The sequence below is a fragment of the Myodes glareolus genome, chromosome 15 (assembly GCF_982192425.1).
Source record: "Myodes glareolus chromosome 15, mMyoGla1.1, whole genome shotgun sequence".
NCBI lineage: Eukaryota > Metazoa > Chordata > Mammalia > Rodentia > Cricetidae > Myodes > Myodes glareolus.
This window is the reverse complement of record NC_142040.1, coordinates 5,343,652-5,357,045: the sequence shown is the minus strand read 5'-3', so window position 1 is coordinate 5,357,045 and position 13,394 is coordinate 5,343,652. Positions and strand designations below refer to the sequence as shown.

At 37.6% G+C, this 13,394-nt stretch overlaps 1 protein-coding gene across 5 annotated transcripts in view; it reads right to left on the bottom strand.

The window, feature by feature from the left end:
* Positions 1 to 13,394, bottom strand: part of Mctp1 (multiple C2 and transmembrane domain containing 1) — a 592,866-nt gene that overhangs the window by 214,697 nt on the left and 364,775 nt on the right. For 4 of the 5 annotated variants that reach the window (XM_087896744.1, XM_087896742.1, XM_087896745.1 and 1 more), the window contains 4 exons: positions 11,911 to 11,990; positions 9,323 to 9,434; positions 2,880 to 2,927; positions 67 to 105 (listed from right to left, as the gene is read on the bottom strand). In XM_087896744.1, the coding sequence (XP_087752870.1) occupies positions 67 to 105; positions 2,880 to 2,927; positions 9,323 to 9,434; positions 11,911 to 11,990 (279 nt within the window). The remainder of the gene's footprint in view (positions 1 to 66; positions 106 to 2,879; positions 2,928 to 9,322; positions 9,435 to 11,910; positions 11,991 to 13,394) is intronic. The other variant, XM_048424315.3, reaches the window with a different exon arrangement.

The window sequence follows — 13,394 nt, the reverse complement described above, 5'->3', positions numbered from 1 at the left end:
GAGGAACTTGAAGCAGCTAATAGTCTTCTCCACAAGGAAAGTTGAAGATCACATGCTAAGAATTACCTTACTGGATCTTTTCCAACTCTTCCTCCTTAGCATTGTCTGTGAATGAAATAAAGCACTTCATTATCTTTCATCCAGTACAGAGCAGGGCAGCCTTTGTTTTTAGTGGATATGTAACATTTATTAGTCCTTTAAATAGCAAAATGTTTCCAGCAATAACTACACAAGACTGCTACACACACACACACACACACACAGAGAGAGAGAGAGATAGAGAGAGAGAGAGAGAGAGAGAGAGAGAGAGAGAGAGATAGAGAGAGAGAGAAAGAGAGAGAGAGAGAGAGGCAGGGAATGAACGCTCAAGCAGTTTCTTTGTAGTTCAAAGATCACCTGTATTTTCTTTGTGTGAAGAGGTGAGACAGTTTATTTTAAATATAATGAAATGTTTGGAATTGAAATTAGTTAATTCTAAAGCAAAAATACAAATTGAGTTTCATGATTTATAATTGTCCCTTTTGGAGGTGAGGGTTGAGGGTATCCTTGACTTAATTTGGTATATAACATTTTTTCTTCAACCTATATCTAAAGCCTGCTGCTTTGGCCATAGTGTAGAAACATTTATGGATTTAGTTATTTTTTTAACTATATCCTTATCTATAATGTTCAACTCAGGAAAAGTTTGCTTAATTTTTTTTTAAAATGTATCCTTTATAATACTCTGTTTCTGTCACAGTGAGAGGTTGGCTTGGCTAAATGTCTTAATTAAGCTTCTGGAGATTTGTTACAAGTGCTTAAGATTCCTGACTCTTGCATTTGCATAAAGTAAAACACAAAACTTCCCAAATTTAAATAATTCTCCCATTTACTATTAGACATTTCCCTTAAGTACCTATATATAGACTTTTTTCTTTGCCCTACAACGCCTTATGGTTGTCGTTGAGACAAATAAAGAGAAAAGTGGAGGATGTTTGGGGGAAAGACTATGGCTTCCAGAGAAGCTGGCCACGTCTATGTTAGGGCCACATCAATGTCTAGAGTTCCGTCTCTTTCATCAGAATGCACTGTGAAGAAGGTCCATTCTTGAAAGCACTCATGCCTCTTTAAAATACATGATAAAAAGTACTTTCTCATAAGGTTAAGCCATTCTTTGACCTGAAGTTGGAGAATGGAATGATGCAGCAACTTTACAGGAGGAATTAGGAGAATTGTAATATTCACAAAATACATTGCTTTTATTTTCTTTATTGACTCAAACATGAAATCATAAATTTCCAAAGGCTATAAAAATCCACCTCTTTTGATTTTCCAAGAAAGAAAAAAGTGGTGTTACCAAATACTACAAAAAAGATAGTTTATAATTTCTAAGTGCTAAGGTATAATTCAGTTTGTAGCAACATATCCAACTATTAGTTTGGAAGGAGACATGGTGGATACCTAATAGACTATTGATGCTGGATTATTGCTCTTGATGTTAGGTGAATGACTGTCATCACCACTGACCAATAAAAATAACATAATCACCTCCTCCATATCACCAAAGGTCATGTGCAAACAAATTCTTCAGTGGTTAGTCATATCTACAAGAGATCCCCAAGCAAGAGTCCCATGATAAAGGTTTGACTTTGTCAGAAAACAGAATCTCAGGCATTTGATCCTGGCAATTTTGAGTCAAAACAAATGAAAACAATTAGAATAAAAAAATAAAGATTAAAATACCTTAACTAGTGGTTATTTATTAGTACCATTAAGCGTCTAAGGATCTTATAGAATTAGTTCCATAAGAAGTATTAGGCTGTGAAGGTAGTAAGAAGTGTGGACTCTCATGGAAAAACTTGACTACATTTAGGGACATATGCTTCTGGACAGAGCAGCAGAAACAGTGCACACAGTAACTTCTGAGACAGAAAACAAAACAAAATACAGCTCTGGCTTTTTTATGTCTCTCAAATTTTGGTGGTATTTTTCAAACAAGGAAGCTGATATGAGAGAAACAGCATGATTTGGCAGCTACAGTTCTTGCTCCCAAATCAGTATCAAAAGTTCTGCTCTACACCAAGTGACTGTCAAAATGGCCCCAGATTTTATAACAAAAGTTCTGCCTTATTAGCCAAACCTACTAGCTTATCAACTGATTAAATGTCACGCACAAAAGTTTTTTTTCTTCTTTTTGGCGTACTTGGGTTAAGGAAGGTTCAATTATACTATTCAGTAGAAAAGTCAAAATAAAAACAAATGAAATTAAGAGATGGATTATTACTATTGCCATCTTTCCTACTATGAGATCTATTAAAGAAGAAAGGTTATTTGGGGGAATGTTAAGGATAAAAGACAAAGGAAATTCTAGAAATGTAAGACTTAAATTTCATTCTATGATGTACTTCAGCAGAGAAACATATGAGTTAGGTTTGCAAGGTGTCAGTGCTTATTGCTAGAGCACCATCTTGGTTTTTCATTAGCAACTCAGTCTTACTTGAAACTAAAGTAAGGAATAAGTGACATAAAAAAATGTGGTCAATGATAGAATTGTAAAAGCAACTGCTTTAAAAAGATTTAAAATTTCATTTTAACTTCCTTTTGTTAGAATTTTAGCATATTATTCTGCTAATATGCATACAAAAAGCACAAATAGTACAACATCTTACAGAACATATACAGTCAACAATTCATAAATAAACATGTCTTTAAATATTGTATAAAATTATAAGACATCAAAATTAAACTTAAGTGTAAAAACTGTTTGTTATTAACTCATCAAAGGCCATCTAGTATTAATTCATATGTTTCTGGGGATTTTCTAATTTTCAGCCCTTAGACAAGCAATGTGTAGGTCTGTTTATGTTATCTAAGAGAGTATGTAACACAAATGAACTCACTTTTATGTCACAAATTCTCCAATGAAGAAAGCTGTGGATTGAACTCTGCTAGAAAAAGAGCCAGAAAGAACTCAAACATACTGTCAAATAGGACACACATGTATGTATTACATACGTTTGCAGGTTCAAAACAGGACATGCAATCAAAACAGAAATAATAGGTGTGCCATGCAGCCACCTTGTGCTGCCCATGGAGGCTTTGACTTCTTATACACACAATGCTGGGGACTCAGAAATAGATATACACATCTTTGTTCTCATCTGCAAATTCTAAGAATACACTCAGTCAAGTACTCATGCTGATTTTAATATTGGCAATGACAAAATACAGTTGCTCGTCATCTTTCCATGCATCTCAAATTGCTGTAATTAGATGCTATGTGTTGTCGAAGTTTTAGTAAGTGGGATGATAGGCTATCCAACTTATTCTTTGAATTGACTGATTTCCAGAAGTGGCAATCCACACAGGAAGAAAACACATTATTCAAGGAATGCATTGTCAGCATGTAATGGTGTCTACTGAATTTACGAAACAGCTGGTTTAGAAGTCTTAGGTCTCTATGATACTAAGCATCCTGTATTTCCAGTTCTTCCTTACCTTAAGTATTCCACTTCCTACTTGATTGTTAGGACATATTTATTAAGGCTTTTAAAACTCATCTCACCCTTTGTTCATTTTAAATTATGTAAAATATTTAGCAAGGTTTTATAAACAGATGAAAATATGTGTGGTTGTAGAACTAAGTTTCTGTTCCAAAAGCCTAAATTAAATCATTTCTGAGCTAGTAGGCAAAGAGAACCTTCTTGTGCTGCTGTGTGTAGAGGAGCAGCACTGTCCTCCATTCTCTCATTCTACATCATTCCACTGACAAAGACCGTGAAGCACTCACTCCACCACTGATAGTCACAGGATTTGAGTCTGAATTTTTTTCAGAATAAATTGTTCTATCTCAATAACTGTTCCTGTGTAATTTGTGAAAGATTAGTATGCCGATTTCACTGAAGTGGTGTGTTCTATATTCAAAGTGTGGGGAAAATTGAAGTTCAAGATATATTGGAACTTTGATTGTTCTTAAACAAGAAATGGCAAATGTGTCCCAGAATACACTTTGTTAATATGAGAACAATACAGCCAAGCATTAAGACAGCAATTTTAAGAATTTACCATAGGAAGTTAGATCATTATTTAATCATGACATAATGCAGTTTATAGCAACCACAATGACTTGGCTATTAAAGTCAGAATAAAAATTACATGAGAATGCCCTCCCTGCTCTTTGAAGTATCCCTCTAAATTATCACAGACACACCTCTGCGACATTGAACAGCCTCTATGTATAGGGTTCTAGACTAGGTTTTAAGAGATACCATTCCAAAAGCATTTTACAGACTAACAGATGTACTATTATATGTATATATGAAATAAAATGTACCTTATACATATGCCCCCCAAGAGGAAAGTGTCTAAGACGGGGGTGAGAGAGATGACACAATGACAGACTAAAGGAGCTTCCGTGACCAGAAGTCACAAGAGAGATACATGATGCCGTTGCAAAGGTGTTTGCTGGGAGTTTTCATTCATTGTCAGAATAGCTCTTACAACAGTTAAAAAGTTCACACGTTCCAAGAACCATGGAAGATAAACAATAATAATTTTTAATTTATATACAAACTACACATATTTATAAACCCTGGGATGTTTACATTATATATATATATATATATATTTGTTGAATCAACATCTCTATCGCTATAATGTGGTGGAATATTTAAAATCCTTTCTCTTAGCCCTCTAAAGCATGCAACACATTCCTAGCTATTACAGTCGCTCCACCAGAAGCACTTGCTCAAACTGCCGCTTTCTCACTGACTAATCTTTCCCGTCCCGGTCTCATGGGACCACTGCCATTCTCTCCAGCTCTATGAGATGAACTTGGGTGATTCTTAGGAAGAGTGGGATTAGTATGCATTCCTCATCTCCATTATTGTCCAGTTCCATCTACATTACTGTAAAATCCTGGACTTCATCCTCTTTGGAGTTGACTACTATTCCACTGTAATTTTTTTTTTAAATAGATGTTTACTTGTGAATTTTAAAACTTAGAAAGTACTGTTGATAAATATAACTGGATATAAAGAGCTTGAAAAGGTATCAGTAGAATAATAACTCTTTAGGTAAAACAAAAAGCAAAATCTCAAAAAAATTCTATGCATTTATAGGCATACACTTAGAAACTCGTATTTCAAACTAACATAGGATATTAGAATACCTGGAACACCACATCCCAGTTCTCTGTTTATCTTTTGTCCACCCCCTGTCTTGCTCCTGTACTGCCAAGCACATGCCTCTTTGCTGATCACAGCCACGAGGATGAGCTAGAAACTCCTCGCTTCCTCCTGGGGTGTGACCAAGGTCGAGGAGTGTCTCAGTCAGAGGCTGACCTTGGGGCTTCCCTGGAGCCCTGGTTTTGTTCTGCCTGAGACATTTGTTCCTCTGAAGAGAAGAGGGACCAGGGGAGTTAGTAACAGGATAGAAGAATGCACCATTTCCCAAGTGTTCAGCAGAAAAATCTAACACAAATGGAGACTCTGAAAGTAGAAGGCATGGAGAAAGGCAGTGAATGAACACAGTAAAGAAATTAATTACTCAGACATAAATAGTCAAAGTAATTTGAGTTATGGAAATAGCATGAAAATAGTCATGTCAAAAATGAATGTGGCTGGGGGAAAACAATGAAGAGGAAGGAAACAAAGAAATTAAGTGCGATTTTGATGAATAACTTTTCTATTACTCATTGATTTCCTTCACATTCATGTGTAAAAAGTCACTGATAGCTCTTAGTTGCTACATTTTTTTTAAATTAGAAATATTTGGCATCTATGATGTAAGTTTGGGCAGTCACTGAGGTTGGGGGGTGTGGAGTTCAAATACTGTTGAAAATAATGTGAGAAGGTCTTTGTCAATGCTCACATTTCATTCTAAATCATAAAAACTTAGTAGCTTCTTGGTTGATAGGTTGATAACTACCTCAGTCAATCCTGTGAGCCCTCAGCCTGATGCTAGAATATTTAAAATGATTCTTCTAATGGAGAAATTCTCCTGAATATCCATCGCCCAAATGACCAGAACAGCAGCCACACCATCTAAGTCTCTAGTAATACTTAAAGCGTGTGGTTCAGGGATACATGGGACTTTGGGCATTGGTTATCTTCATTTATGAAGTGCTGTCCTGAATTAAAATAGCAAAACAAGCCACCAACACAGGAATATTCTATCACCAAATTTTCTTGCCTTGTTTTTGACCTCTTACAGGCAAGCCTGCCCATCCCCCATCTCCTCTATGAGCTCTAGTTAGAAGCTCATGATCTTTCGCTTAGGGTTTGCATAATGGCTTCCAAACTGGTTTCCAGGCCTCCATTCTCCTTGCTTTAATGCATTTTCTATAATGTATGAACAGAGATAAGATTATTTTACAGGCAAATAAAATCATGTCATTTCCCCTTTGCAGACCTTGCCATAATTTTTCCTTGCTATTTGGATAAAGGTCATACATTGTACCATGGACCACAGGCCCTCCACGGTCCAGGCACCTCTGTTGCACACTCTACCATGGGGCATGGCCGCCACACGCTTTGCTTCTATCTTCTGCAAGCTCCACTGTCTCTTCAGTTCTCGGAAGGCAGTGTGCCTCTCCAGCCGCAGGGCCTTTGTATGTGCTCCTTCCTCTCCATTAAGGACTTCTCTTCACAGGTTTGGTTTCTTGCTAATTCCTATCTGTAGTTCCCACCTCAGTTTCCACGTGACTTCCTTAGAGAATCCTTGGCCCACACTGATTGGAACAAACTTCCTAGTTTTGTTTCTGTTTTCCCAGAAATGTGCCCTTTTTTCAGAATACCAAAGTTGTTATTACCTTCTGCTTCTCTCAGTGAGTCACTGGACCCACGTTCTAACGTGTGCTAACTGTCAGCATAGGAGCTGCGTAGGCTTCTGGTGATCATCTGAATTCTTTAAATTATAAAATGAACATTTAGAATGTTCGTCCTAGTTAAGATCCAGTCAACTAGAATTTACTTCCTGATTTGTTGAACTGGTGACTTTTAACTGATGGGCTTTCTCTGTAAATGGCAGAATTCTTTAAGCAAGTTTTTCTTCAGCTGTCCTGCCATCTGCACACTAAGGCTTTATATAATCTCACAGCAGGGCTGTGTGTACTCATTCACACCATGATTTCACAGGAGGGCTATGTGTACTCATTCACACCTTGTTCTCACAGCAGGGCTATGTGTACCCATTCACACCGTGATCTCACAGCAGGGCTGTGTGTACTCATTCACACCATGATCTCACAGCAGGGCTATGTGTACTCATTCACACCTTGTTCTCACAGCAGGGCTATGTGTACTCATTCACACCTTGTTCTCACAGCAGGGCTGTGTGTACTCATTCACACCGTGATCTCACAGCAGGGCTGTGTGTACTCATTAATACCATGATCTCACAGCAGGGCTATGTGTACTCATTCACACCATGATCTCACAGCAGGGCTATGTGTACTCATTCACACCTTGTTCTCACAGCAGGGCTGTGTGTACTCATTCACACTGTGATCTCACAGCAGGGCTGTGGATACTCCTAATACCATGTTCTCACAGCAGGACTGTGGGTACTCATTAATACCATGTTCTCACAGCAGGATTATGTGTACTCCTTCACACCTTGTTCTCAGAGCAGGGCTGTGTGTACTTTTTCACACCGTGTTCTCACAGCAGGGCTGTGTGTACTCATTCACAGCAGGGCTATGTGTACTCATTCACATTGTCCATGTGTGTACTCATTCACACCGTTCGTGTGTGTACTCATTCACACCGTCCGTGTGTGTACTCATTCACACCGTCCGTGTATGTACTCATTCACACCATGTTCTCACAGAAGGGCTGTGCATACTCAGTCACAGCAGACTATATTCCTCCTCTGCTGCCACTCCATCTGCTCACATGTATATGCAGTCACACCATGCCATGTTCTTCCTCAGCTCCCTCAATCTGCATACATGCATAAGCAGTCACACCACTCCATGTTCTTCCTCAGCTCCTTACATCTGCACACATGCATAAGCAGTCACACCACACCATGTTCTTCCTCAGCTCCCTCCTTGCATACATGCATATGCAGTCACATCATGCCGTGTTCTTCCTCAGCTCCCTCCATCTGCATACACGTAAATGTAGTCACATCATGCCATGTTTTTCTTCAGTTACCTCCATCTACATACATGCATATGCAGTCACACCATGCCATATTCTTCCTCAGCTACTTCCATTTGTTCACATGTAAATGCAGTCACATCAAGCCATGTTCTCACAGCAGGAGCTATGTATTAAGATTTCTTAATATTTGGAAAGGTAAATTTTCCTTACTAAATAAAGTTTTAAAATAATACACATGACTTTGTATGCCATTCTTCAACTTTTATGGATAGAAAGAAATTCTTCATAAAGGAGTAAATTTTTTTTTTCTGGTGAGTTAAAGAAAAACTTCAAGTTTTGAAGTTGGGATCTATGATTTTTAGCCACAATCCTGATTAAAATGTCAACAATGTAGTAGATGATATACACCAAGCTGACTGTAACATTATTTTAAAACAGGAATATAGGTATTGCTGAAAGGGCCTTTGGGAGCCTCTAACAATTATAGCTACTACTAAATCACACCAGAGCTGCAGTAGTCCCTAGGAGTATACGAATATTGAGCCTAACAATCAATCTCTGGCAAACTGTGGCAGAACTACACCAGCAAGCACACCAGTGTGAACCCCTGGTTTACTGGCAAGCACACTGGCATGGATCACACCTGATACTTTTCAGGTTACTTCAACAGTGTAGGAGTCACAGCTCCCTCTGGAGTCACTGTTTGTTTCTCAGAGCAGCATGGTGTGTAAGGAAGTACAAACAGTTGATGCTGAGATATGGGATGTATCACTACGGAAACTCATCAAGGACATGAAGACTACACACTTACTCAGTTAACAACCACCAGAAAGCAGAAACTCTGTCATAATTTGACCTTAGTTTCCTTGTCATGACACATTTTGGCAATATAGTCAAAATATCTTATTAGGAATTCAAAATAATATCTTATTAGGAATTCAAGTCACTAATCAACATATTCCCTGAAAAATATTAGTATTTACCTACAATATAACCTGTCTAAAATTAATAAAATTATAAGGGGGGTTAAGTTTACTTATTTACAACAAGAGGTTCTGATCTGGAGCCTAGGACAGGAAATCTGAGTGGAAAAGACAAAATGAGCATGGATGAGAGCTGCCCAGGGTGCTCCCAGCTAGAGTTTCACCGTATCTGCTCCCTATTGTCCCTCGATGCCCTGAGGAGGATCTCAGCACGTGAGCAAGTGGGAGCGAGAAGAGCTACAGAAGACTTACCACATCCCTGGGTTCACCTTCCTTAGGGGTAAGAATGACTGACAGCAAGATGATTCCGAGGTCATGGTCAGGATAATGGGGGTCTTTCAGAGTTAAGGTCACATCCGTGGACCTGTGATATAAAACACTCAGATTGGGAATGGTCATTGAGTGCATTACCCCAAAATTAATTTAATCAATAACTCATTGTTTTAAGAATTGTTTTGCTCTTTTGATTTCTCAGTGAAATTTTTGTTGTTATCAAAATACCACCACTGATGAAATCATCTAATAAGCGGTATGTCCATGGAAGTGCCTGAATTCATTGGGTAAATTTTTACCACAGACCAGTCCAAGAGAGGGAGGAACAATAATACGAGCAAAGGGGTCAAGATCAGGATGGTGATAAACAGCTGCCCTGAGCTAGTGAGAGCTCACTGCCTCTGTGCTGACAGCTGGGGACCACACAGGACCAAGCGAGGCCCACTGAATGTGGGGGACAGTTGTGAGGCTTGGGCAATCTGTGGGGCCACTGCAGTGAGACCAGGATTTATCCCGAGCACTTGAGCTGGCATCTAGGAACACACTCATTTTGAGGGTATCTTGCTCAGTCTAGATATAGGGGAGAAGGCCTCAGTCTTGCCTCGAAGTGAAGTGTCAGCCTCCCCATAGGAATACCCTTTCTGAGACATAGATGGGGGCTGTAGGGAAGGGTGAAGTGGGAGAAGGGGAGGGAGTGAGAACGGGAAAACTATGTAAAATGAAAAAAGACGGTATTAAAAATTCTTAATAAAAAATAAAATACAAAATAAAGTAAAAATATTTATGTCGTTTAGCTTGAATAATACTCCTAAAGAGGAAAATATCTACAGTAAATTTTTAAAAATACATTAAAATCTGTTAACAAGGAATATATTCTTCTAATACATTAATTGCTATCAAGTTATTAAGCAATAAATGTTTATACAACTGACAGAAAAAACTGTGACACATGAAATTAAACACGCATTGGAGAGTATTTTATCATTAAAGAAACTTGATTTTCCTCTCCCAGAAGCTATCACATGCCAAGGCTCTCATTTCCTGTTGGGTTTTGTCACCTGCCTCCTTCTTTATACTGTTTTTTTTTATTATTATTTTCCTGGCTAGTAAAACTGGATGGCTACGTGTAAAAGAATAAAACTAAATTATTACTATTTTCTTTTAAGGACAAACTCAAATACATTTATAGCAGCACATATTTGCATGGCTATTATTAATATTCGTTTTGAAAAGCTGAAATGATACTAAAGCTTGTGAGGTCACAAAGTGGTAATCTGATGTGTACATGGCCTTAGGGTGGTGGTGGCTAATTAGTTACCCAAAATAAACAACGTAATTAAGTATACATGAAATTTTTGCTTATATCTTTAAGTTTGTTATTGTTTAATTTCACAATTCTTCATTTAAAATTATCTTCGCCAGTGATTTATTTTTTAAAAGGAAACAAGACAAATTTATGCTTTAAGAATTAGAATTTGCATATAATTTGATCAGAAGTTTATATCGAATGTAACTGTAGCCTTTGAAAAGAACAGCAGAGTCCATTTGATTTCGTTTCGTATCAGTGCTTGTGATAACAGACCAGACGCCACTGCTCAGAACATTTCCTTAGAGTAGGGAAACCAGTAGTCACCGAAACTCCACCCTCAGTTCGAACCAATGTTAGAATCGATGAACTGTAGGAAGGCAGCAAAGGCTGGTTTTTTTTTTTTCACCCCATACAAAAACAGCAAATCCTTAATCAGTTAGTCTTTGGAAGATGAATACTTTGTCTGAGCTCAAAATTAGCTTACTGTAGCATTGAAAGAGGCTCTCCCATGTACATTCATCTGTTTATTTGTAGTCATATAAAATGGAAATAGAGGTCTTTCCCATGACACTACTTTCCCGTTTCCCCATCACCTGATGTAACATGATCATCCAAGAAAGGAGTTCCCTTTTATAACTACCAAAGATTTAATTTTGAAGCCTACTTTCTCTCTCTCTCTTCCAGCCAGTTCTTAGTTCCTACAATAAAACGCATTTTGAAAACCCCACGCCCATTGTGAGGGGCTTAGATTGAGTACGACTAGTAAAATCATGTATAACTTTGCAGGTTGTCAAGATAATGAAACTAAGCAGAAATAACCAATCTACCTCTACTACTTGGTACCCTATATCTGGCAATCTGGTGATGGCTAAAGTCGGTTCTATCATGGTTTAAGTGATGAGAAATTTGTTGTTTTTGAGGCAAAGTATGTATCCACTTGCTTCTTTAGTAATAATTAACAATCTTTAAGCCAAATTCCAATTAAACTGTGAGATTAAGGAATGTATCTTTTCTCTTTTAGCATGCTGCTAGGGGACAGGGAAGCTAGCCAATAATGCTTTTTAAGAAAATAGTTGCTATTGAATGAGGAACTCAGGGAAAGCATTGGAAGCTCATGGATAAGTAGAAAAGGGTGAGAGTTGGAGACTCCCAACTGGTGACAAAGGACACTGTCTGGAGTCTGTACTGACTGGTGTTCCCTGCTTCACAGCCCAACATTGTAAGGAGGCATAGCAATGTTACAACTTTTGAGAATTACCTGTTTAACTCCAACTGTGTGAGATCGAGAAAGGCTGAGCCCATAAAGTCATCTTGCAGTCCAAAATCATAGTCAAATACCTAAGAGGCCAAAGAGACAAAACATTTTGAAATAATTTCAGAAAAAATATTTAAATAAAACATATTATTTATGTTTTTCACCAAAACAATGTAATCTCCTGATATGCTTTTTAAAATTTATTTGTATTCTTTGGGAAGTTAAAATTTCATAACATTCAAGTAAACTACATTTTATTTAATATTTATTATATCATTCTATTTGTATTAGCAATAGAAGTTTAGAGAAGAGGTGACAAAATCAAACTAAATATAATGAATATTTAAAAGTAGGGGAATCACAGCTTAGAATACTTTTTTATTATAATTGAGGAGATAGCATCAGGCATAGATCCAAAGTAATTTAGGATTATATTCAACAAACACATCTTCTGTTTGGGATGAGACTAAACAAATACATCTGTTGGGGATGGGACTCAACAAACACATCTTCTGTTGGTGGTGGGTGGTTGGAACATGACATCAATCTGTTATTAATATGTTTTAAGGTAACTAAAGATAAATTATATTATAGAAAAATTTAATCTTGGCACACAAATAAATAAGGGTACAGATATTGTGGCTACATAACTTTGTAAAATTATATTAAGGTAACATCAAATTAACCTGTTCTGTTTGCAAGCAATTATTGGGGACAATTCTTTTGTTGTTTGTTTGTTTTGTCTTCAAGACAGGATTTGTCTATGTAATAGCCCTGGCTGTCCTGTAAGTCTCTTCATAGACCAAGCTGACCTGGAACTCACAGAGATCTGCCTGTCTCTGCCTCCCAAATGCAGGGATTAAAGGCATGCACCACTACACCTAGCTATTGGGGAAATTTTTAATTAAAAAATAAAATAAAGAAAGAATGACCATGTTTCTTTTTCTGCCCACACTATTCAGAGTCACATATTTAATGCTAAGATAGTCAGTGAATACATAGACCAGCACAGTTCAATGACGAGCACAATGAGCAGGAACAGAAGTTACAAGGACGTGAGGGGCCACTCCTCACGGGAGAACAGAATGGTCTCTAGGGAGGTGATTTGTGTATAGAATTGAATGAAAGGAAGGATAGTCACACTAATACAGGGAAGATGTGCCAGTCAGAGGAAACAGCAAGAGAAGGACTAAAGTTTTTAAGAATCAGCAAAAAGCCAATGGCATTAAGTCAAAGCGAGAAACTTGGGAAACGGAAGAAGGTTAAAGAGGTATCTCAAGGTGACTAAGGTCCCTTCAAAAGATTATGTAAACGGGAAGTGGATAGCTCCAAACCATTCACTGTTTTCTAACTCATTGTATTTTCAACTGATGCTGACTAAATAGTTACAATGTGCCAGGCAGTATAATAAATACTGAGAAAAGTGCGGCTGTAAACAAAAATAACATAATTAATGCTGATAGCTTAGTGAGGGAGATGGATGTTAA